Source organism: Crocodylus porosus, unplaced genomic scaffold (assembly GCF_001723895.1).
Source record: "Crocodylus porosus isolate Cpor-Errol unplaced genomic scaffold, CroPor_comp1, whole genome shotgun sequence".
In the NCBI taxonomy this organism is placed as follows: Eukaryota; Metazoa; Chordata; order Crocodylia; family Crocodylidae; genus Crocodylus; species Crocodylus porosus.
The window spans coordinates 8,892,480-8,919,270 of record NW_017728947.1 but is presented as its reverse complement, the minus strand read 5'-3'; the positions used below and the strand labels follow the sequence as shown (position 1 = coordinate 8,919,270).

Sequence of the window (26,791 nt, the reverse complement as noted above, 5' to 3'; positions counted from 1 at the left end):
CACTGTTCAACATCTTCATCAGTGACTTGGATGAGGGGGTAGAAAGCACCCTGTTCAAGTTTGCTGATGTTGTGTAGATGTGGGGGGTTGTGGGGACGGTGTGGGTGTGTGGGGTGGGAGGGAAGGTGGGGGAATATGGGCCCCCCACCCCGCACTTCCCCCATGGTGCAGAAGCAGCAGGCAGGGCGCTCAGAGCTCAGGTGCCCAGGAGCTCCAGCCAACACTGCACATTGCAGTGAGAAGCACAGCCTCCACTGGGCCATCTCTATTGCTAGCGCTCCCTGCCACTTATGCACAGCCTCTGCAATTGCTGGGCATTGGAGGGAAACCCCACAGTCTGGAGCCAGCTGCCTTCCCCACTGGGGCTGTGCAGCAGAGGAGGGAAGTCCCAGGTGCCTTCCCCTGGTTTAACCTGCTCTTAAAAATTTACAGGGATAGATGTTCTACAACTTTTCTAGATAACCTGTTCCAATGGTTGACCACCCTCAAAAAATTCTTCCTAACCTTCAACCTAAATTTTGTCTGCTGCAATTTGAGGCTGTTGTTCTTAGTCCTGTCTTTTATAGCCACAGACAACGTTTATCTTCATTCTCCTTATAGTTGCCATTCAGATATTTGAAGACAAATTCTACCCTTTCCACCCCTCCTTAGGTCTTCTCTTCTCCAGTCTAAACAATCTTATTTGTTTTGGCCTTTTCTTGTAAGTCATGCTTCCCAGGCCTTTTTTCACTCCCTGCTGGACTCTTTCTAGTTTGTTCACACCTTTCTTAAAATGTGGGAGTCAAAACTGAACACAGTGCTGCTGGTGAGGTCTTACCAGTGCCAAATAGAGCAAAATCACTTCCCTTGATTTGCAAGTAACACTCCTGTTAATTCAACTGAGTAGACTATTGCCTCATATTCATCTTATGGTTCACTGTAAACCCCAGTTCTCTCACTGCAGGATTGCAGACTATCCAATTACATCCCAACTTGGTTTTATATTTTATTATACTTCATGGACCTGAAAATTTATCAATAACAACATTTTAAAAAGGTAATATAATGTAAATGTATGTGTACGTGCAATTTTTCTATTCCAAATACAGGATTTAGCACTTCCTGTTGAATTTCATCTGATTAATTTGGACCGTTTTCTCCGATTTATCTTGGTTATTCTGGATCCTAGTCCTAGCTTCAAATCAAAAGGCCTTTAGGTCTCAGGATAGCATTAACATAAATTTAGAAGGTATATAACATACTGTATGAATGTAAATAATCAGTACATCTTCTCACAATGTTATCTTATGGTTATATGTACCAGTTTGATCTTCCAGAAATTATCATCTTCTATTATTATTTTATCTGTAAGGTACATAAGTAAAACTAGCTGCTATATGTATATCTTTGCATGATATTTTGCCCTGATCCACTCCTGCTGTTTCCCCAGTATTTGTCATCTGTAAAAGATCTATTTTCATTGATCACCTCATCATTAACTGTGCATTTATTTTGTTTAAACTCTGGAAATAACTCTGTATCTGCTAGTTGATCTCTGTTATAAGGCTAGTTTATCTTTTGTTCCCTCCTAGTGCAGTATCTCATCCCTTATTTTTCCATGTCAGTAACACTGGGGCAGAAGTCCACTTCCAAAAGGGGGTTACTGACATTTGACTTTTGGTTGTACTTGTTTTTTTTAATGGATCTTAACAGGATCATTTTCTGCTAACTCACACCTAAGCAAATTTAATGAATGGAAAAACACATCACTGGTGTTATTTCTGAGAACATATGACAGATGAACGATACTTATAATTGGAAACAAAGGACACTTTTCAAGGCATTTAGCTGTGTCTTTCATTCCTAAATACCATGTTCTGTGTTTCTTTAGGACGTGTATCCATTTTTATGAGCTAGTGTTTGACCTTCACACATGAATACACAGGGCATTTGCTGCTGTCAGCCAATGACGTTTCCTATTTTAAAGACCATAACAACAACATTGACTGAAGCAACAAGGTCCCAATAGACCGTATAACTGTCTTTCCCACCCTGAGAACAACTCTTCTTCCCTTTGATCATTTGAAACACATTAACCACTTTTACATCTGGATTTCCATGGGATTGCTTCATGCTTGACACTTGCTGAAGAAATAAGCACTCTTGGGATATAATTTTTTATAATTGTATCTTTACCTCTTCTAAAACCGCCAATGATTTTTTTTTTTTGTTGCATTTAAATCAAAATGCGGTAAGACGCTATATGGATTCATGGGACTAATGTTGACACTTGTGTTTCAAATAATGTATTGATTTACTAACTAGTAAAAGGCAGAGCAGTATGACACCTTTATAGATTAACATGGTCGGAGACACGTGAGCTTTCTTAGGCTGAATGCTACTTTTGACAAAGTAGGTTGTAGCCCATGAGAGCTCATGTCTCTCTAAATGAGTCAAGGCAATGTAGCCACCTTATAGACTACTTTCTACCTAAATTCAGACCGACATGCCTAACTATCTTTGTTACATAGGTGTGAAAGGTTTTGACCTTCCCCAGTTTAGATTTGAATGCTGTTTATAAAACATTTTTCTAATATGGGTAGACCTGATCTCCAGTTTTGGAGACACCTGCATTCAAAATTCAAAGAGCATGCGCTTTGGCTCTCAGGCCCCTGGAAGACATTATATTTATGGCATGAATAATATGTTAATACTGCCATAAATTATGGTGTCACATGTTCAGGCAATTTATGGTGCCTTAAAATGGCAAACCAGCCATACAAATGTTCTACATATAATGTAGAACTTCTTTGTGGTTTGTTTAGATAATGTCTTAAATTGAAGGCACATCTGGCATGCAGAATGCATGATTTTTGGCATGGGGTATAACATTCCTCAGATGCCAATTGTACCTTTATTTTAATGTCTGCCAGGGGTCTTGGGAACCAAGATGGGCCAAAACATCCTTTTGGCTCATGTTCAGCCTCTCATTTTTCCTTAGGTATTCTACTGATAAGTTACAGCTATGAAAAAGACTATATTAGTAAACTGAAAATTGTGATATTCCAAGTGTAATGAGATTCTGTATTTCATCCAGAAATATTTTGTCTGCTGCTTTTCCTCTCCAAATGAGAAATTGCTTCTCACTGTATTTTGTAATAAGCAGGTGGCATACCAGCTCAAATAACATGTAAGGAGCTTAAGCTTAAATGAATTCCTGGACTCTTTTTTTAAAAAAAGAAAATCATCACTTTCTAATTTGTACAAAGAAAACAACCAATTTAAAGTCATTTTAAAATGTCTCTAGTCTATGGCCAGAGAAACAACAGTGTAGGAGGAACGTAATTTGGCCTGAAACATTTTACAAAGCCATTTTTTATGACAAGTATACCCTTGAGTCATGTCTCAGTGATCATATTAACAGCTCTGTGCCTAAGATGTATCCTCTAAGCTGAATTAAAACTCCTGCCCTTTTGGTATGTGTTGTCATATCTCCTTTTTGAAGAGCCTTGTTCATATTCTTCATTTATAAAGGATTAAAGGAAAGAAGCATTTAATTTCCCATTCCTAGCATCAAAAAAAAAAATTAAAAGCAACATTCTGTTCACCGTATGGATCTCCTATAATTGCTAACTGATTGACCTTTAATATTTCACCCCAATTCCTCTTTTGGGTTCAGTAGAAATGTGGGGTGATGACTCATGAAAATTTGATTTCTTCAGAATAAGGGATGTCTGTCTGTGTTGTACTGGTTGCACTATTCCCCACACCTTTTTGTTTATGTACTCCTCATCCGTCACCCCACTGAGGCCCGGGACCTCCTGGTTAACCTCCTCCTGGCTCTGGCCATGCTCACCATCTGGCTATACAGGTGGGAGGCTCTGGCCGGGAAGGTTCCCGGGGACCTAGGGGCATTTTTCCTCAGTGTAGTATGCATGTCTCTGAGTGGAGGATCGCTGGGCAATGGCTGCCAGCATTCTAGTTGAGTTTGAGGGCCGGTGGGCGCTGTCTGGTGTGCTGTGCTCGGTGTTCCCCTAGGGAGCACTTGTTTTGGCCCTATGAACTCTCATGTGCAAACACTGTTCTTTTATGATTTGTCCCCTGTAATCTGTTGGATTTTTAAAGTCTCTGGCTGCCCAACCAGTGGCAGCCCCTGATTTTTAGTGGGCTAGGCCCATGACCTTTTTAATTCAAATAGGTCTATGTGTTGTGTTATTACATAGGCTAAATCAGTAGTTCTCAGCTTTTTTAGACTCAAGATACCCCTCCTTTGACTCAAGGCACTCCACAGAAAATGGTAGCTCTTAGTTTTACATCTTTTAACTACAGAAAAGTAATAGAGCAATTCTTCTGTTGCAGAGACCTCAGAAGGGCCACACAACTATGAATATTAAATATTCCTATTTGACATCTCTGGGTTAATTTTGTGCATCATGTTTACACAACTAACAGCCCTAAAGTTGTTTGGCACCCTATGGCACCCTTGAAAGGATCTCATGGCAACCTGGCTGAGCATCACTGTGCTAAATCTGTATGCAAAACTTTTATGAGCTACCTGGAAGAAGAATTCCTCAAGGACTGAACCATCAAACTCTTGCTATACTTAAGATGCACTGATGACATCATCATCATTTGGACTGAAAACCTGCAATCTCAGATTGAGTTCCATTAGAAATTCAGCAATCATCACCCCTCCATCCAGCTTTTGCTTGAATACTCCAGTGCCAACATCTCTTTTTTAGTCACAGTGATCAGTATCCAGAATGGTAAAATACAGACTGCGTTATACAAGAAACCCACAGACTAATTTATGTATCTGCACAAAACCAGCTGTTGCACCTCGTAACCGGTGTAACCCTTGATCTGCGAGCCTGGGTTGGCACGACTGGCTTGCCGCAGAAGGGATAGATGACCAGATAGGTGGGGAGTAGCGGCGAGTAGGAGTCAGGTGGCTTGAAGCATATTGGTTGTATGAAAAGTTTATTGTACTTATGCTACCAATGGTTGCAGCGTAGGCAGGAGAGCTGGCTTGTTCAGTTACAGTGCATAAACCAGAACAGTCTAAAGGGGTCTGTTGGTTCACGGGGTTCCTGAGCTGAGCCCTTGCTTTCTAACCCGGAAGCTAGGTACAGCTGCCCCACTCAATAGTCCCAGAACTGGTCAACAGCTCATACGCAGGGAGAAACTATAATGTACTTTCAATCAGCAAACTTCCGAGAGCACTTTGACAAGAAGAACAGACGAACCGGCGAGGAACGAAGTACGCCAAAATGAAGATCGGTTGGTGGGGAGAATCTGCTGACTGTGTCTCCTTGGTGTGCATGGATTCTCCGCTTAACGGCAGGAATCTGCTCTTAGTTATAGTCAGTGGTGACCAATCACTACATGCCAGTTGTGAATATTTACAGATCGCCAATTACGTTCTTACACCAGTGACCTAGATGCATATTCATCTGACCTAGATACATGATTCATCTGACCTACTTTACTGCCCTCAGCAGGTTCAAAAGGTCAAACATGTGATTGGCACCTGCAATTCTTACCATTGCAGACAACAAGCTTCTTAAGTATGGAGAACAAACTTTTAACAAACTCCAACTGCAATGCTTCCCTCAGCAAAGAAATAAAGGCTACTAGTGCTGAGGGGTCTTTATGGCCTGCGTCCTTACTAAGTTATAATGGTCTTTTGCTTTGCTGGCATCAGCACTCTAACTGATGGGTTGAATTCAGACATGACACCAGCAATCACCCTAAATGCACCAAAAAAGCAGTGATATACAGCCAAGCCCTCAGATAGCACCGAATTTGCACTAAGGAGAACGCCCGGGATTGCCACCTTACAAATCTCGTAAAGGCTTTCACTTAACAAGGACACTCCTTTGGAGAGAGAGGTCGCACATTTGAAAGAGCCACCTGGATACCACGTGAGGAGTTGCTGCAGTACAGAAGGAAAACCCCCATGAATTGCAGACCACTGGTTATGACATATCACCCCTCCCTTGGACCTATACAGAAAATCCTTAAACAATTACAGCCCATATTAGAAGGAGACCAAATTCTTAAAGAGATCTTCCCAGAACCACCCATCCTAGCCTTCAAACAAGCACCAAACCTTCCTAACCTCATCACCAGAAGCAAGCTTCCTACAGCCCAAAAAACACTGAATGGATCCAGGCCATGCCATGACAAGAAATGCAAAATCTGCCAACACATCTCCACCACCGCCACAGTTGCTACACCCCACAACTGAACCATCAGCATTCCTGGAGCTTACAGCTGCACCTCCAGAAATGTAATATATCTCATCCAATGCATGAAATACCCTGATGGAAAATATGTAGGAGAGACCAAACAACAGCTGTGCATTAGAATGAATGTACACTGGAAATTTATGAAGGACAAGAATACCCTATTACCTGTGGGAGCACATTTCTTACAAGAAAGCCATTCTCTCTCTTCTAATCTTCAGAGGGAATTTACAAAACACTTTTCACAGATGAGCCTATGAACTTCACTTCATCAACCTCCTGGATACAAAAAATCATCGACTAAATATAGACATTGGATTTATGATACATTATAGCCTGCCTGACATCTGACTCCCCCAGGTACCTCTCCACAGTTTACCAGCTACATTCATTCCCCTACTCCCCCTGCCTGCAGCCCGTCTCTCATTCATTGACTCCTCAATTTACATCTTCACTGACTTCCTGTCTTGCATGCACACCAGCCTCTGGCTTCTTTACTCTTCATTCCATCCAGGAAGAGCACACACCAACTGCAGAGGCTTCCTCAGCCCGGCAAAGGGTATTTAAACCCAAAAGCTTGCTAAGAAGAATTTGTTCAACTATTTGAGTTGATTTAATAAACAACATCAGATTTACCCAAAGAATCTTGTCTGCCTATGTCCTTAGACCAACATGCCTACAACCTACAGCCCTCTAACTGCTAAATCAGTATTTGCATATCTAACTGAATGTTCCTTAGAATGACATAGGGTTGTTGGTTGTAGCTGTGTTGGTCTAAGAACATAAGCAGACAAGGTGATTTGGGTAGGTGCAATATCTTTTATTAGACCAACTAAATAGTTGGAATAAATATTCTTTGAAAGCTTTTGGGTATAAACACCCTGCTTTAGGTACGGGGGGGGGGGGAGTCTGCTGGTGTTTTGTGTGCTGTCTTGGGTAGAGTAGAAGCCAGTATGTAAAATGCAGGTCTGTGAAAATGCAAACGTGTGGCAGTGAGGATCAGAGGGAATGGGAGATGATAGGCATGAGACAGGTGGGGGGTGGGGGAAAGGGGAAATGTTGAACAGAAGGTGCTGGTAAAATGCAGACAGCTGACTTGGGGTTATCAGACTATGGCCAGTTATAATGTGCCATAAATCCAATGTCTATATAAAGTCCACGATTTTTTGTATCCAGTACATTTTATGTAGTGAAGTTCATCAGCTCAACTACAAAAGGAGTGTTGTAAATTCCCTTTGAGGATTATAACTGAGCAATTGGAGAGAGACAGCTGGTCTGGGGAGGGGTTTTGGCAGGGTCAGAGTGGGTTGCCAAGCTCATAAGGGTGGCTGGCCACCTGAGGGTGGGGAGGTCAAAGAACTAAAAATACATCTTGTCAGATTGGGTGGGGAGGATAGGAAAAGTGCGGTCTTGGGGCCGGGGAATGCATCTGGGCTTTCCCAGCTCTGGGTCTGTTCCCCGAATGGGGCATACATTTGGTAGATTGAGCTAACCCGTGCCTGATCTAAACTGGGCCATCCATATCTAACCTCCCCAAACGTATGTACAATTCAGCACTTGGATTAACCTAACCCTAGTTAGTGCAGGATGCACTAAGTGTAACAGCTACATGTACCCCTTGGCTTTCTCTTGCTGTCTGTGTACGTTCCTGAGACATTCCTGCCTTCTTTCTCACAGATGCACATGCACAGAGCTTCAAACAAGTCAATTCTCTGCCTTTCAGCTCACAGTGAAACTCTTCCACCCATACAGTTCCTGAATTCCTTAAATGAGACCTATGTTTTGTGCAACAGTTTCTATTGTTTTGCCTATCTCTAAACAAAAAGGCAATTATTCTTTCACCTAAATCTAAATGGAAGGCTTTTATTATACCTGCCACCTTCCTGAAATCCCTTTTACTTCAAAAGTGATGCATTACATTTTGTTTAAGCTAGCACCTTAGAGCAGAAAACATACATTTATATTACGTGTATTAAAGTTGCAGTTATTTTCCTGTTTAGGCTTTTTTGAGTAAAGCTGAAGACCATAATCCAGTCAAGCCATCACATAGCTAGTTGTTTTTTTTTTAATCCCCAGTACAGTTCAGGTGGTTTTCATGCTAACACTGTAGAGAGCACAAAGAAGGGAATTATTTGATCTGACTCCAAATAGCTGCTGCTATTTTTAACCAGCAATGATCAGTGAATCTAGTGATCCATTAATTTTGATTGAATTGTCCTCCTTGTTGAAAAACTATTCCAACAATAAAATTAAGTAAGTAGTTTAACAGCTAACTTGTTATCCTGGTTTCTTACAGGTATAAAACACAGAACCAGGAATATCTTTTATGATCCATGCACAAGTGAATTAATATTAATACATAATAATACAGAAAAAAGCACAATTCATGTATTGACTAATTATATGTGGAGAGAAATTTTGGAAAACCTAGGTAATGCTGTCTTGGTAATGCAAAAGTATTAGAAATATTTTCTTTGTTCTTTCTTACTGCTGTATCTGTCCTGCCTACAACAAAAGATCTTCAAGGCAGATGCTGTCTTTTACTCTGTTTTTACAGCCTTTAACACAGCTAACAACCAAGCTTATTCAGTGTACTTCTTTGTGATGAGAGAAACATTCGTCTTCCCCTTGTGGTCCAGTCCATGCAATGGTCAGTGTGAGTAGGTGTGGGGAAGCAAAAGTCAGTTCCATACCATGTCAAGCAAGAAGGGCTTGTAAGGATAGTATTGGGCTGGCCAGTAGATACCAAGTGATTAGAGGGAGTCATGGGCTGCCGGGAGGAGGAAATGGGCTGGTGTGGAGAGGAAATAGAAGCAGGGAAAGGAGGTGCTGGGACCAGTAGTTTTGTAAAGAAGGCTTAGTGGAAGTATGGTAGAACCTAGGTTAGCTTCTAAAATGCTGCCCCTCTCTCTGTTAGTCTTTCCAGTTGTGTATTCAGGACTCCACCATGGCTTTGTTCCAGAAAGGGAAGCATAGAGCTGCAAGGTAGATATGTTCCCTGAAATGGGATGAGGAGGCACAGCAGTCTCCATCAGCCTGGAGGGACAACTGCAGAGGTCTGTCTGCACCCCACATAACAAAGTACTATGGGAAAACCTTATGAAATTACTGAGCAAGTTGCCTGACACTTGGCAACCTGGGGCAATATTTCTCTAGCTTAAATTGGTAGTAAGCAGACGTCTGGGATAGAAAAGACCTCTAGGTGCCCCGACACTCAAGTAATACAACAGCATAATGCACCCAGCATCATTAAGAAACATTCAGCAGGAATAAATCACTCCAGTTGGCCAACTGCTAGATCCATCCACCATGGAGTCACTAGGTGCGATGGTAATGGTTAGAACATGCACAGAGTAAATTGTTTCTTCTTTTATTCCTTGTTACTTGTTGCACTGGAGAATGAACACAAGAAGTGTCATTTACTATTTCTTTCAATCCGGTGTTATCTTTTACAGACAGTAAAGATCCTTGTGGTTGAGATTTGAGGAACTCTTTTCTTTAAAAAAAAAAAAAAAATTTCATGTTCCAAGCCAAATCAAGTCCAAATCCATGAGCCAGTCCAGAACCGTAAGTGATCCTACAACCAACAAACTTCCTCCACCCTCACCAAAGGCTTTAGATATTTCCAGTCTTTTGGTGGGGATCCTATGTACAGGCCCAAGCCCAGCGGCTTGTGGTTTGGATGCCCCCAAGTTTCGCTTGCCCTCAGCCATATGGTCATAGGAACAAGCTAAGGAGAAGCCTGCCATTTAAGATTTGAGGAGCTCAGAGAGAAAGTGAGAGAGGCCCTAGTAGAAAGTTTGTGGGTGGACTTGGTGGATTCAGGGCTGCACAGATCTGCCTTTGTATAATGGAGGGAAAGAGGGGTATAATGCACCCAGACTGCAGATTATTGAGGCTGCAGTAGTGTCCATGCAAACTCAAGAGAATCTTCTACTTCTATTTCGCAAGCTCAGCTTTTTGGGCTTTGCTGAAGTGAGGAAATATTTATCTTTTAGGCTTTTCTTCTCTCACAGTAGCCATTGATTTCCTCTAAAGATACCCATGCCATGATCATTATTTAAATATGCCAGTAGGGCTTAGGAGAGCAATTGAACAAAGCCCTGAAGAATGATGGTTTTGGGGAATCCAATTCAATTGCAGTTGATTCTGATGAAAGGAGAGAGGAATATGTATAATTTTAGCAATGATCTTTAAATTGTACATTCAGGATAAGCATTAGGAATACATTTTGATATTAATATGAAAAGAGATTGTTGGGTCTAAATAGCATTTTGTTATGAATTCTTAGATCACTGAAATCCATCTGGTTGTTTGGCTTTACAAGAGAGAAAGCTGTTATCACTTGTTCTATCCAGTATAATATTACAGAGATGAAACTTGTATTTGGTCTTGCCTTGTCAACATGATGCTCTTTGTCTGTGAATGTGACCTATTCAGTTTGGAACTTAAAGCAGTGGGAAATTTGGTCTTGTAGTAACCTGTCCAGTGAGTGACAGAAAACTTGAGAAGAGTATAGCTTACAAAAAACATTTCACATGCTCTGAATTACAATCTTTCAATTAAATGTCTTTTCCCTAGGGTTGTCAGTGTGCTTCCAGTAAAAAGCTATAGAGTGGAATAAATGATGTAAAAAAATGTACACACACACTGAAGAAGCGTCTAAGCCATTTAGATTAAATGTATTACAATGATGAGCTACATAATTAGTAGAATAAACATAATTAGTAGATTACTTCAAGGAAAACATATAGCTCGGAATTATATTTATCCTTACAGAAATGTACCTTTATTCTTACAAGCTTTTTATTCACCTTCCTCCTCCAAAAAAGAAAAAGAAAAATACAAACCCAGCAGTGATACTTTAAAAGATTATTTCTTGCCCCAGATTAGTAAATGTCAGTGCTCAGCCTTTGGTATGTAATCATTTTAGATGTTATGGAACCTTTAAAAGTGAACCTTTCCTACTTTTCTAATTAACTAGCATGTTCTGCACCCTCACTTTTTCATATAGTATTAGATGGAAACTGTAGATAAGAAGCAGGGTATACACTCCTGGAACTTGAGGCATGCTGGAGTCATAGTAATTGCAATAAAAAGAGTGCTTTATACTGTTACATCTAACTAAAGATTCACAATGTTTAAAATTTGAATTTCTCATTCTGTAAATCATAGTTTTTTGAGTTTATGGAACTTGATAATTGATTAATAAGCCATTAAGGCCTTTGCAGATTTATCTTATTAATTGGCACATAAAACTGCATAAGCAAAAATGTTTGCAGAATTTTTTGAGACAATTTTTGTGGGTCCTGTAGAAAATTGTCACTTTGTTCCAACGTGTTCTTCATTACATGTATGCATTACACTGTACAGTATTTTGCTAGAACTTCTATAGAGTCAGGCAGTTCCATAATGCCTGTATTAAGTCTTTTCCACTTTACATCTCAGCTTATTTATCCCTGGTATACCTATTATTTATTCTAGGTTTTCAGGACTCTAGTAACAACCATAAATGAAAGCATATGTTTTAAGTTTCTCATTATTTGATTTACTTTGCTATGATACACTTTTCTTCTATGTTGTTGGAGGCTCCAGACATTTTTACTATACTTCACTTAAGGTTCCATTTTTAGTCATTACTACTTTTGTCATTTGTAAGCAAGATTCTGGATTTCAGATTTCAGTCTTAACCTTGGAAACACTTTTGTATGTATGTTAACTTTACTTTTGTGAGTCATTTCTTTGAAGTCAAGAGGACTGCTAGTACAAATAAAGGGAGGCGTATGTGTAACTGTCTTTGTTACATTGTATGTCATTAGTAATCATGGAGTGTGTCTACATGTGCCATTCTAAGGCTCATTAGCCATTTTTAAGCCACATTAATGGTGCGGGGTCTACATGTGTGTGCCCTTAATGCTTCTTAAAAATGGCAAAAGCAGGTATCAAATTTAGGCACAAATAGCTAAAGCTCTTTAGCACATGTGTAGACACACTAAGGCACATTAATGCTGTGTATGTCAACTGACTTGAGACTAACTTTAGTCCCAAGTTGATCTGAATAACATGTTAATGTACCTTAGAGCATGCGTGTGTAGACACGAACCTAAATCACCCTAATGTGCGTTAAGCAAACGCGCATTAGGTTTAGGCGTGCGTAAAAGCACTGTAGGCACGCCCATAAAAGAGGTTTTGGGGTTATGTGTCCAGCTCTCTGCACAAATGTAGGATTGCTGTTTCTAAACTATCGTTGACCAAATGCATGTCCAGCCTTCTCTTGAAAACCTTCAATGAAGAAGATTGCTCAACTGACTTGAATAGTTCCAATGATAATAGGATTACTTGAAACAACCATACAATTTAACATGGAAAAATATCACAGGAACCAATGCTGAGAAGCTGAATCACTGGACATTCAAATTAGAAATAACGCATAGATTTTTAGCAATGAAGGTGAAATTACATATTATACATAGACCAAGCTAAGGGCACTTAAAACCTGAGCATCTGCAAGTTAAAACTTGTCCTAACTACCTCCTAAGTGTCTCAAAGTTATGCTACTTCAGGCGAGTGTTAACTCTGGACCTTGCTATCTAGCTTGTAGTAGGGTAACTTCAGTCTACTCTATGGAGATAAAATGAGCAATTTGCAGTCCTCCAGCATCCCACGATACACTGTTCCCAGTACCTTCTTCTTTCCCCTCCCCTCGGAGGTGGGATAGAGCCCAGACATTCTGGTTCATAGCCATGCCTCTATTTGCTAGCACTGTAATGGCAAATCAGAGCTGTGCAGGTAAAAAATTATATTCACCTTTTATGTTTGTCTTCTCACAGCATGTTCTCACTTTAATACTGCTTAACCCTCCACAGATTTAGTATGGTTTAAGTGCAATGGATAACTTCATTCTGACAGTGATTAACGCATGAAACAAATTACCAAGGGAAGGAATTGAGTCTCCATTTTTTTATGTCTTAAAATAAAGACTGGGAAATTTCTGGAAAAATATGCTTTATTCAAACATAAGTTAATTAACTCAGTACAGAATGAACTAGGTGAAATCTGCAGAAGTTCATATTGGATTATCTTAAAGGATCTTTTGACTTGAGGCAGACAAGCTTCTTTGGGTAAATGTGATATCTTTTACTAGACCAAATAATTAGTTGGAAAAATTATTCTTTGCAAGCTTTTGGGTACAAACTCCCTTTGTCAGGCAGAGGGACGGTGTTTTGACTTAAAATCTTTATATCATTCAATAAGTCTTTTTAGGGTTGGCACCAGGGTTCAGATTATACTTTGACTTTTGTGGGGGTTGGAGGTGGTGGCAGTAGCAGCAGCGGCAGTAGAGAGAAGCCACAGGGTAGCCTGGGCACAGGATCCGGGCAGCTGCAGCAAAAAGTTACTGGCAGCGACGGGGAGACGGGGGGCGAGGAGGAGGGTTTTCCCTCATGCTAAATGCTAGTTTCTGCCCAGCGGCCATCACCTTATGTCTCTTATCGGGGGACTCAGCCTCCCTGTAATTTGAGCCCTGGTTAGCACTTATAGTGTCCGATGCCATTCTTAATGTTAATTAAATGGACAGTTAAATGATCTGTGAATGGAAGTAACCAAACTGCATATTTGTAAGTGTTGATTAAAACTTGCATTCTTCAGTTCCTGAATTTTTTTAAAAATATGATAGGTGCTTTTAAAAGAAAAAGTTAGCCGGGTAACTTGAAAATCATTTACAAGTGTAAGGAAATATTTACAAATATGTAAATCTGTAATATGTAAATATGTAAGTTATATTTCCGTTGAATGGATATGTGATGTTATGTTTTTGATAGCCTCGTTAAACATGGTGATGCGTGCTTTGAGCCAGATGAATGCCCATGTTCATGGAAAGGAAAGGAATATTTTCCTGGTGATAAAGTAATTTCTTCCTGTCATACCTGGTAAGTAGAACTCTGTCCAGTTCCATGTTAAAATTTAATTTATCTGCTAACTAAAACTTGTCTTGTTTTGTTTTCCTGTTTCTTGATTATAGTTTTAAAGCCCAATTCTGTTGTCATCTATAGTAATTTTATTTTTACACTTGCAAATAAGTGTTAAAAATAGATTTTTTGAAAACTGGAATATTGTTTCAAGGGTAACCAAACAACAGCATATTATGTGAGAGAGGGCTGGGCACTACAGGCAAGATTTAGAACATTTTTACTCTTGACTATCAATATCCCAAGGTAATCTAAATTTAAATCTAACCTCAATTGCTAATTCACCAGATTTAGGAGAGAATCGTATTTCTGTAGAAAACGCATCCCGGTAACTCTTTCTTGAGAGAGTTTTCTTTTTCAAATTTAGAATGGAAATTGAGAAGCCTATGAACGAAAAAACATAACCTTAAAACCATTAGTATACATGCTACAGTTTTGAAATAAGCAAATTCTATTAGCAAGATAGCAGATCAATAAAACTGGCCACTGACTCTTTCTTTCATAGTTAATGAATCAACAAGATTTTTAAGAACAGTTCCCAACAGAAACATCACTTTATAAGGTTACTCATTTAAACTCAGAAACCATCCACTTTAATACCTAATGCTGGGAATCTACCATGTGACCTAAAACCATGTCACTCTGCAAACTTTCCTCAGCACCCACAGTGGAGGCTTGGATACCACTACTTACACCACTTTTAGTGCAGTAGGCAAAGATTCCATATAAAAAGCTAAAATCTGAAGCTTCCACCCCTTTCTCCAAACCCCCCCTCCCCCCAAATAACCTGCCAAAAAACCTCAAAACTCACCATTATCTTATCACCCTGAGAAGAACTTTTTTCATAGTGGTTCCCTCCTCTATTCTCCCCTTTCCCCTGTTAACCTAGAAGTCGGCGCTAATCATTTATCTAGATCATCAGAGTAATTAGCCACATTTTCAAACATCAAGATATTATACAGTACTGTAGCCTGCAACTTACCAGTCAAGCTGCTCCTTCTTTTTGACTCTTCTCTTAATCTACCAGGGATATTTAACTGGTATTCACCTGGTAAACTATTGGAGCTGGCAAAAATCGCTAGAGCCTAAAGCAATGAAGGCTTGTCCAGTCGCACTAGTCAATGCCTTGTCTGGATGTCTTCGCCCCTCCAGCCTTGTGCTGACTGCCTACCTCTGCCTCTCGTCAGGTCCTCAGTATCTGCTCTAGAAGATATTTGTAGTCCTTTGGCCGACTGGTGAAGCGACTTACAAGCCATCTCCACTTGGCAGGAAGGTAAAGCGACCCCGGGTTACTTACCCCCTTATTTCCAAAGGCCTCTGCACTTGGAGCTGTTGTTGGATTGCTTGCACCAAAGATAATCCTTACTCCTATCTAATTTCTGTAGGACCTTACCAAAAGCCAGCTGCATTGCAAGCAAGAAGACACTAGATAGCTAGCCTTCCCTAATTTTTGCTGAAGGAAAGTAATTTTTGGTTGGAAAATCTTACACCATTCCCTGTTCCACACAAACTCACTCTTCTGGGACTTGGGCCCTTTGTGGTTCCTGTCTCCATGTCAAGAAGTAAAGACTTGCTGAGTGACAAAAACTTTTCCAACAACAGACTAGGTCCACACCAGGCTTTCGCTACCAACTTGATTGCACCAAAAAATGACACACAGTACAAAAAGGCCATGGAAAAGTGCATGTGTGCTATATGAAACGTGTCATTTGCCCATGCAAAATCAAAGAGAGCTGCCATACAAAACAAGCCCATTGAGCCTTCATAGCATTTACCAATTTGTTTCAAACTTTATTTGGTATAGTTGCGTGATAATCCCAATAAGAATAAATATGAAACAATGTCGTATTCATATTAAATGTCCTGTTATTAACCGTGACTTATATAACTATTAACATAATAGATTAGGGCAGTATATGACTGTACTATAATTACAATGATCTGCAGAATTATGTCTTAAAATTGCAAAGATATTTTTACTTATGACTTCAATAAAAGCAATATCTGTTAAGAGTGGATTGATGCCAAGAAACATTGAGCCCAGTGCTTGGGTCTGCACAGCTGTTGCTCCTGTATACATATTTCTCAAATTCTGGGGCTGACTAGTTTGGACCTTAAAGCAATTGGCAAGTGCCTCTGGATGTTTTAACTGTTGTCACCTACAGTAGACACCTGTGGCCTGAGGCAAACTGAAGACAATGTTAGTTGGTGTTATTCTCAAATGCACTTGTAGAGGGCCTTTATACTTCTTGCATTATAGATGGTGGTCCTTTCTTATCCCCCAGAGGCCAGCATATAGAAGTGGGTTGGGTTGGCTCAGGAGAAAAGTTGTGGGGTTTGTGGCTAAGTAAATCTAGTGATCCCAGCACATCATGGAGGGCATGCAGAGCAGTATTCTTTATTTCTTCCAGCCATTTCTGTCTCCTTCCAAATCTCTTAAGTATTCTTAAGAGAATTGGCAGAATTTAAAGGTAACATATAGTAGTAAGTCAACGTAGATGAACATAAACTGGTATAAGTTATCTGCCTAGGGGAAGCAAGGTGGACTATCCAGGAAAATAAGTCTACAATAAAGCAGGATGAACCCTCTGAGGGTTTGAAGGGCCAAGTACTGGGATTCTATGAGTTAACAATTGCCTGAAAATTCAGCATAGTAGACTTGATGTCTCATGAGGTGCCTTTCAGTCCCGTGTATCTATGCTCCTGCTTTAAGCTGCATTCCCATCTACCTTCCTGAGAATTGTTTTTTCATACTAAAGCAATGGCCTTCTACTCTTCTATCACATAAGATTAAAACTAATATTAATACATGCACTATTGATATTAATATGGATATTAATAAGTTAATTTTAACATTTGATTATTTACCATATACTAGTTATTGTATCCGCTATTTTACAGGAAAAATCAGACCCTTAATTTATTCATGCAGTGCAAGCCCCATTTAAGGAATCAGTAGGGAAATCAATTATTCATTTTCAAAATAAATGTACTATGTGTGCTGAATAGATGCATACAGTGCTGAACATATAAAACATGCTATATTCAGTTTAAAGGTTATGCTGTAATTGTATCAAAGGAATGACTTAAAGCCTTTATGTAGCATGAAGTTTCCAATGATGCAAAGTGATTTTGGACTTTTAAGTCTCATTTTCAGAAGTGACTTAGACCATGTCTGCAGGGTAGACATTAGGAGCCATACCCTCAAATGCACCGTGTTCTGCATGGGCTGCTTCTCAAACCACAAGTAGTGCAGCTGTATCTGCGTGGTGCTGTAGAAGGGCTGATTAGCATTGGGGTGGGCTAAAGCACCTGTCTGAAGTTGGGGTATGGACCCTCCTCCTCTTCCTCCTCCTGTTTAGAAGGCCACTGAAGCAGCATGACATGTATGGGGATGCCATGTAGCTATGTCCTTAGCCACTCGGGAGCATGAGTCTTATTGTAAAGCTCATAACAGCTTCTGCTGTTTTTTTAAATGGAGTTTAGGCTCTAAAGCACTTAGAGGGTATTTAATTTATTCCCTTGGTCACTACTTATGCAAATATGGACTGAGTAGAGGACTACAGGAATTAAATTGACCATGGATATATTGCTTACTGGGTGTGTCTACATGTGTAGTGATGCACTTTTTCTAATGTGCATTAAATTTAATACCTCCAATACGAGGTACTAAATTAATGCTCATTAGGCTGTGTTAATGCAGAGTAGTAGATGTGCATTTTTTTTTTAGTGACTCTTAATGCACAGTAGACTATTTTACTGCACATTAGCATAATGTCACAGTTTTTATATGACACTGTAATGCACTGTAAAATAGTCTACTGTGCATTAAAGCGCACGTGTAGATGCATCTACTGATTCCAGCATTCAGCCTTTGTTGAAATAACTGTGTTATGTGCCTCAAATAAAGGGATTCCTTGTAATATTGGCCATGGACAAATATTTACTTCAAGTAGTTTAAAAAGGAAAGGGGGAGCTGCTGCTTGGGAAGATATAGCAGCTGCTACCCTCTAACTACTCGTAGCAATAAAAGCAAGTCTGTAGTAATACAAGTGAGATAAACCTCACCAAATTTACCCATGGATAAGCAAGGTTACACTTGGAAGCAGTTCTTTATATTTGTATTGGTACAGACTTGTACCACTTGTGCACGTAGCAGTTAGAGGACAACACAGATTTCACAACCCCTGAGCAGCAACTCCCCCCTTCCCCCCCTCCCCTGAAATCATTCAAAGTGAATGTTTATCTTAGATGATCTATTAAATTAGTACTGGAAAGTATGTAAATACAATATGTATTTTTTTAGGTTGAAAAACCAAATACCTTGTACAATATTTGCTACTATTTTTACTTTTCTGTGAATATTTCTAAGGTTTGAAAGATAATCAGTGAATTAATTGTGCCTTGCTTGTCAGTGATTACATCGGATATTTCCATTTTTGATCATACATTTTTCAGCGTCTGCCAGCATGGATCATTTCAATGCACCTTCCACCCCTGCCCATCAATGTGTACTGCCTATGGGGATCGGCATTACAGGACTTTTGATGGACTCACTTTTGACTTTGTTGGAGCTTGCAAGGTTCATTTAGTTAAGGTGAGATCGTTTCTTTTCCGGTTCCCCAAAATCAAGGTTTAAAAATTAAGTAGGGGAAACTTTTGCAACTGAAAATCTGGTAATGTAGTTGTGTTACTTACATATTTTTTGAATTACTTGCTTTACTTATGCCACAATATTATTTTGTTAAGATTATCCTGCAGACAATTTCTTTTTGAGTTATGCAGTTGCAGCAAACACGAGCAAAATACCTTAGCAGGAAGAACGCAAAGTTTACAAGCCGCCTAAGGGAACAGATGAAGGCAGATGAGTCGTGAGGTTTTTCCATGCATCTGTGCTACATAGTTTAATCTAGCTTCTGTTCTACTTCTCACCTACATATACTTTCTGTTGATATTTAATGTGCTTCTTAAATTTTGAACCATGCCCTAATTATGCTTATAATACATTGCAGTTTCTGTCAGTGATAAGAAAAATGTAATTATTTTGCAAAGCTGTAACAAAGTATTATTGATTTAGTTTACATATTTTGTTTTTCCTCTGCAGAGCACATCGGAAACTAGTTTCTCAGTCATTATAGAAAACATTAACTGCTTTAATACAGGAATCATTTGCAGAAAATATATTTTCATTAATGTTGGAAAATCTTTTATAATTTTTGAGGATGAAACTGGAAATCCAGTAAGTTTCAACTTCTTAATATTACAGCAAGAACACATGCATATTACTGATTGCATGTGTTCCTGGTTAACAAAACATGTAAAAGAACAGCTATTCAAAGTAGTCTGCAAAAGTATGTTGTCTTGTATAGTAGATGCTGATTGCATTTGGCTAGTTCATTGGAATCGGTGAGTGAAATGTACAGAATGTAATATATAAAAGGCCAGACTAGATCAGTGGTTCTCAACCTTTTTAGAGTCAAGACTTCTCTCAGAAAATGCCAGCTCTTAGTTTTCATCATTTTTAACTATGGAAAAATACTAGAGCACTTCTGTTGCAAAGAACTTGGAATGACCACAACAGGTCAGAATGTTTATCGATTCCTATTTGATATCTCCAGGCTTATTTTGTGAATCATGCTTGCACACCTACCAGTGGCAACGTTATGTTGTTTCTACAGCACCATTGATCTCAAGGAACTTCAAGGTGTCATGGGAGTTAGGGAGGGAAACAAGAAGCAGTAGATTAATATGCAGTTACTGGGGAAGGACATGCTGAGACTGGAGAAGTTGCAGTGGGGAGTAGGTAGTGTTTCATGTGATCCTGTACGGGTAATCAAGGAACAGCTTCCTACTTAATATAAACAGTGTCTTTATTATAGCAGTTTCTTACGGAGCTGTTACAGGGCCTACTGTTCTCCCCCAGTCTGTCTAACTCATTTCCTCTTCCTGTCTCCTCCCCTCACTTCCTGTTCCTTCTTTGGACTCCTCCTTTCTTCTGCTGCTGGTTTTGCCTCTGAGATTCATACATATTGTTACAGGTGGGAAGGGAAGCATAGCACTGTAGTTGAGAATCACTGGATTAGTTATATGATCATAATGCTTCCTTGTAAGTTTAAAACATTCAAAGGAAGTTTTGTCATTAACTTCAGCAAGCCCAAGATTTCACTTCATGTCTCTGAATTTTTTAACATTTCTATACAATTAAATAAAATAAATACCAATTACATTAGTTTGCACTGTGGTTCGGGCAGAGATATTGCTACTACAGATCAGATTCTGCTATTTGTACGCTGAGTTCTGTTACTTCTATATGTATTAACATGGTATAATATTCTACTATGGTAGAGCCCAAAGGTCAGGACTGAGTCTCTTTGCATTTGGGGCTGTGCACATATATAGTTAAACATGCTCTGTGCCACAAATAGCTTGAAGTCTAAGTGGGACTGATTCCAGAAAAAAGTCCTGTTCTGTGAGTAAGGTTGGGAGACTGTGGCCCCATGTAGGGAGGCTCCTGGTTAAGAAAACCCTGCATATTAATAAAAGTAGTTGTGCACGTGCTTACATCCTAATGAAATGAGTAAAAATTGCACCTGTGCACCTTTGAGATTAATTTTGCAGCTTCTTATGGAACCTGTTCAGCATTTTCATTCACTGTCCAATCCTGCTGCCTGAAAATGTGAAAAGTCATAGAGAGGAATTCTCTTATCTTTTGCTCATTTACATGATAGTTTTATAGCCCTATTAGTTATATATTTGGCACTTGCACACAAGCTGCAATTCTATTATCCCTGTACAGAGGACAAAAAAGGGTGTGTATGTAGACTGAGCATGCTCAATAGACTCTGCAGTGCTTGGGTATGTCTAGATCTATGCATATGCATATCTGAGAGTTAAGTCCTCTGAGAGGGGCCTCCTCTGTTTTAACCCTAGTACCATGTACTTGTGGCACTTACCAAGGAAACAGGTTCAGGGCTCCACTTACCCAGAGGGCATTTTTGAACCCTCATTTTTAGTACTCCAGCCACCAGACCACAAGTTTGGCACTGTACAAGTTTGGCCTCTCCTCAGTGTTCCTTTTGAAGGTGAGCTAATGTACCTTGCACTTAACAGTTGTGGGTTGGAGAGCACTGAGGACATTTCTGTAGAGGCATATAGCAGTGCTGCTCTGTTTCGGGAGCGGCATGGTACCTGGGGAAGCATTGGCTTCTGCTGTGCCAATTACAGTGGCTGTTTTTGTGTTACCTAATGAAGGTGGTGCCCAGGGCTGCTGCCCCAGTTCCCTTCCCTTGGTTATGCTACTGAGTTCACTACTGAGTTTATGCTCCATTAGAGGCAAAAGTCCAGACTAGCACCTCCGCCCCTCCAAAGCATCAGCCATCTCACTAAGCTACACATGCTCCATGTTATACTCTGGCTCATGACCCAACATACCTGCCTCTTTCTGCTGCCCGGGGAACATACTCAAAAGGAGTGAGGCTCCAAAGGAGTGCTGGAGAGAGGACTGCAGAAATGTCTGACTCGTAGAACCATGAGTAAAGTAGCATGCTAGGAAGTCAGACAGTTACGCATTCAGTCCCCCTCTGAGTGAGTGGGGCCTAGAACCTGGATCTCTAGCTTCGTAAGTGTAGTATTCCTGCATCCAGCGGCTGCTGCTGTGCCATCACCACCAGCACATCATGGCGCAGACTCTCTGAAGGGCTGCTATTTTTGGCCCTCCTCAAAATCAGTGCCTGGGGCTAGTGCCTTGCTTGCTCTCCCTAGTTATACTACTGAATGCTCTCATGATCAAAAACTAGAGTACCACATTACTTTCTAATCACAACTTAATACTAGAACAACAATTTTAAAATCATCCCTATCATTCCTTTTTGGTGTACTGCATTTCTTTGTGGCTACTTTTAAAATACTTTATGTTATGTATTGGCTTATTTTGTTTTGAACAGAGTCCATCCAGTTATATAGAAAAATTACATACAATACATGTATGGAAAGCCGGATTTTTCACAGTTGTTCATTTTCCAGTGGAACACGTTACCATTCTGTGGGATCAGAGAACAACAATTCATATACAAACTGGACCTCAGTGGCAAGTAAGCAGAAGTCAGAACACCTTAATGCAATTTATACAAAACACTTAGTTAACTCCTATCCTGGTTCAGAGTCTAGAGGACCTAGAAAAAAGAAAACAAACATTCCCACAACACATTTACTGCTGAAGTTAATTGTACTAATTCTCTGACATTTACTGACCTTTACTGTCTTATTACTGAATTTGTGTGAAATAATAAATTAAGGAAAAGCCATTTAGTTTATATGGACCACAGTCTCTACTGTCAGAAATTAGAAGTTAGTGCAGCTGTATTGGTTGGCATGAACTATATATCTAGTCCTCTTGTTTTTTAGGAAGGAAATAATTTTTTCTTGCACGTGTGATGCACATACAATCTGTTAAAAGAACGTTACTAAGTATAAAATTCAAACGTAAAAGCTGGTAATGTGAGAACCACATTTTCTATGAAGTCTTAGTTTAGACTGTTAGTATTATAATACAGTCTTGAATTACAGGTTCACATGCTAATTCTTACATAAGGCCCCTGCCTCAATCAGTTTCAAAGATGGGTGGTGCTCACTGAATGAGTGGTTATTGAATATTTTGTTCATTCCTCATTACTCAGCGATATAGCACATGCCTATATGGAAATGCTGTAGAGAAATGAGAATTATTAATATGTTCATGGGCTTTTATAGCTCTCATCATTCTTATACCTGAGTACTTCATTGCTGTTGAGAGGCTGTTATCACAACCCTGTGAGGTGAGGAGGTAACATTGTAAGGACATTTTATAGGTGAGAAACTCGGAAGCAGAGAGTGAGGCCAGAAATGTCCATCAATTTAGAATATTGAGTTTTAATTTTCTTTGAAACACAAGTTGTAATGGGAATGATTTGGACAATGACACCAGGAACCTCAGTATTTATGGAGAATTCCATAATGGCTCTGACCAAACACTACACCTCAGCTAGGGACAGACATTCAGAAGGCCCAAGCCTGAATTGATTCAATCTTTACAGGTTAGTCTAACCTGGCTAGGTTAAATCACTCTGTAACTGCACAGACATCCTGTCTGCACTGAAAAAATGCTGGCACATGCCTGTAGTGGCTCAGGCTAGAAGCTAGGGGACACTAGAGCAGCCCTCCTCTCCCTTCCACAGAGCTGAGCTGAGCGGGGTGTGGCCAGGCCCCAGCAGAATGCTGTGATTAGTGGGGGGTCTCTCCCCTTGATAACAGAGCATTTATCAGCTATGTTATCAGCATTTAGCACCCCACCAGAAAACAAAGCGTCACTCATTAGTTCAACCTCTTCTTAAACACCTTTTTCCAAAGGAAGGAATACAAGGACATTACCAACGGAGTTGTTGATTTGTTCCAAAAAGCCCTAAGTGGACACTGTCCTGTATGCCTTGCACAGCATTAGCTAGCATATGGTGGCTATGGTTCATGCTGTGGGAGAGAGGGGGAAGGGATCTCTGCTTAAGTAGTAGGGTTGGGGGGGAGGCACAGGGAAGCCAGCAGACCTTGCTGTGACTGCAAATCTCTGCCAGAGCTCCAGCCAGGGAGCAGAGGGGAGGGGTCAGCCCTGCGTGGAGCAGAGAGCCCTGCCCAGCCCGGAGAGCATGCTGGGATGCTGAGGGTATCTGGCTTATCTTAAAACAGCAAGGGGTCTGGGACAAACATTGCATAAACCGGTTTGAGCCAAATCAGTTAAGTCTGATACTCCATTGAACCTGGTTTATCTCAGACAGGTTTCAGCCATTTTCAACTGCTTTGTGTGCACTGAATGTCTGTTCTGTTACAGGTTTAAACTAGTTTCTGATCACTTAAACTGCTTTATGTGTTAATGTCTGTCCCTAGCCCTCATGTCTGCAAGCACCAGCACCGAGTGCAGAACTCTACTGATAAAGATCCAAGTTTTTGCAATCTAAATGGAGTACCTTTTATTATTGCACAGAGCTCTGTGCATTAAACATCTCTGGCCTGACTATTTTAGACAGTGTAACCTTATGTTGCACTTCCTATATTCTCAGCACAGCTCCCATTACTTTCAATTGCAGCTATGCATGTTTGGCACTTCTACAAATGATACAGATAGCATCTAGCTCACTGGGGCAGCTTTATTTCCAGGAAAGTATACCACAGTTATGATACACTTTCCAGCTTTTGTAACAGATGAGCAAGTATCCTATAGATAGCGCCTCCACTGAACAACCCTGATTGAACCAAAACAAGGCCATTCAATGCAAAGTATAGCAGGTGTCAGGTAGAAAACAATGGTGTACATATATTTAAGGACTGTGTCCTAATACATACTGAAAAAAGTGAACTGCAACCTTAAATCCCTTCCCTCCTCACTGGTTCCTTGTTCTAGTTTACTTGCCCAGCTCGTACCAGGTGTTCCCCATCCCCAACTTCTCCAATATCAGCATACCCTTTCTTGCTAACTGCATCCCTCCCTAACTCCCAGTGTAGGTTCCTTGTCCAGCCAGTTACAATCCCTATCATTCATCTCAGTCCTAGTCTGCTTGCTTATCTCGTCAGCCTCCCTCATCACCCATTCCTGTTTTTCCAGTCATTACCTGCCAGCTTTGGGTGCCAAGTCTCCCTTCTCCTTGGGACCAGGGCACCTTGCATCAGTCTCTTCCCCCAGCCTCCTTTGCATACATAGCTCTTGTCTCTTTTGCATTTGAATTGGGCAGCTTCTTCCTCTGTGATGCTTATGCCCAAAGTGAAGTCACTGAGGCTAGGGACAGACATTCAAAAAGCCTGCACCTGAACTGGTTCAACCTTTGCATGTTAGCCTAACCAAGCTAGGCTGAACTGCTTTCCAACCACACAGACAATCCCTCTGGACTGAGGAAATTCAGGTACATACCTGCACTGGCTCAGGCTGGAAGTTGGGGGTGGGGATGGGGATGCTAGAGCAGCTCTCCCTGCCCTTCCACAGAGCTAAACGGAGAGGGGCATGGCCAGGCCCCAGAAGGGCTCTGATTAGAGAAGAGTGTGAACCCTCACCCTCCCTGCAGTCCCACTCTTTTCCCCACTCTCTGCCCAAGGGCCAGCCTGTAGCCCTGGTCTAGCACTCTGAGGCAAGGCGGTGGGGGGTTGCAGTGCATGCATCTGTTGGCAATACAGAAATTTTCACTCTCCCTCCCTGCTTCTGTATACTGTCTGCAGCAAACTGACAGGCAAGCAAGCTGGAGGGGAGGGGGCAGCTCGTAACAGTGTTTCTTACCCTTATCTCAGTGTTAATATACAGACTCCTCAGCAAAGGCAGAGGGGAGAGGGGAATTGTGTTTAGCAGAGAGTGGTGAGGGGGAAGGAGGGGAGCAAACAGCTCTTCTAAAATGTTTCCAAGGAAGAACATTAAAGTACCTGTTGATTAGCTCCACAAAGTTTGTCACCTTTGTCTCTCCCACAGAATGAACTATAGCCAGCATGTGGTCTGCTAGCTAATCCAGAGGTGTTTGCTAAGGCAGAGGGGTGGGGGGGAATAATACCTGTTTAGCACGGAGAAGCCAGACAGATGCAGAGGGAAGGACCAGCCCTGATTTGGAGCAGAGAGCACTGCCCAGCCCAGAGAGTATGTTGTGATGCTGGGAGTGTCTGTTTTAACCAGCAAGGGGTCTGGGACAGACATTGCCTAAACTGGTTTAAGCCAAATCAGTTAACTCTCATTAAACCAAGTTTATCTCAAACCAGTTTCAGCTATTCTCAGACTGGTTTATGTGTACTAAACATCTGTTTTGTTACTGGTTTAAACCAGTTTCTGATCACTTAAACTGGTTTATGTGTAATGTCTGTCCCTAGCCTGGGAGTACAGGACCAATAGTTTCCCTTCTCCTGGGTCCAGTCTTTAGACCCTGACCAGTCACGGCAGCTTAGAAACTTCAGTTGCAGGACTTTATTCTGAGACTGGAACGTACAAAATGCAAATAGATTGTTTAGGAAATTTAGCCACTGACATCTAAGAAGTCTACTGAACAACTTGAACTGCAGATTTTCAAAGGCTTATATTCTGTATTTCATCAGAAAAGCAAAAAGCTCATCTCTGATGCAAAGGACACACACTGTCAAGTTTCAAGTCTCTGCTCCAGAGATAACCATAATTTTCATCTTAAATGCCAAACCATTTTCTCCTAGTCTTGTTCTCAGAAATAGTGTTACCATTTTGGCTGAAATCTGGGGAAAAAATCTGTCTGAGACATGGAAAATTTCAGGCTAACATGAAAGTTTGGGAAAGCTACCAACCATGGAAAATAGGGTTTTATAATTCGAAGCAATTTTAATAATAGGTGTGGCCAGTAGTTCCACAGCAAATATATATATAATTTTAATGTATAGTATATGTCTTTTTAGGGTGAACTGACTGGATTATGTGGAAATTTTGACTTGAAAACAGTGAATGAAATGAGGACTCCAGAGAATTTTGACTTAACAAATGCACAAGAGTTTGGAAGTAGTTGGGCAGCTGTAGAGGCAAGTAATAATAAAAATGTATTTCTTAGTATCTCCTTGCTTGATTACACTATATAGTTTATC

The 26,791-nt window shown here is 40.5% G+C and overlaps 1 protein-coding gene across 1 annotated transcript in view; it reads left to right on the top strand.

The window, feature by feature from the left end:
* OTOG (otogelin) overlaps positions 1 to 26,791 on the top strand; it is a 198,821-nt gene that overhangs the window by 87,807 nt on the left and 84,223 nt on the right. The window contains exons 23-27 of the mRNA XM_019551013.1: positions 14,048 to 14,155; positions 18,653 to 18,791; positions 19,299 to 19,433; positions 22,138 to 22,284; positions 26,609 to 26,728. Of these exons, the coding sequence (XP_019406558.1) occupies positions 14,048 to 14,155; positions 18,653 to 18,791; positions 19,299 to 19,433; positions 22,138 to 22,284; positions 26,609 to 26,728 (649 nt within the window). The remainder of the gene's footprint in view (positions 1 to 14,047; positions 14,156 to 18,652; positions 18,792 to 19,298; positions 19,434 to 22,137; positions 22,285 to 26,608; positions 26,729 to 26,791) is intronic.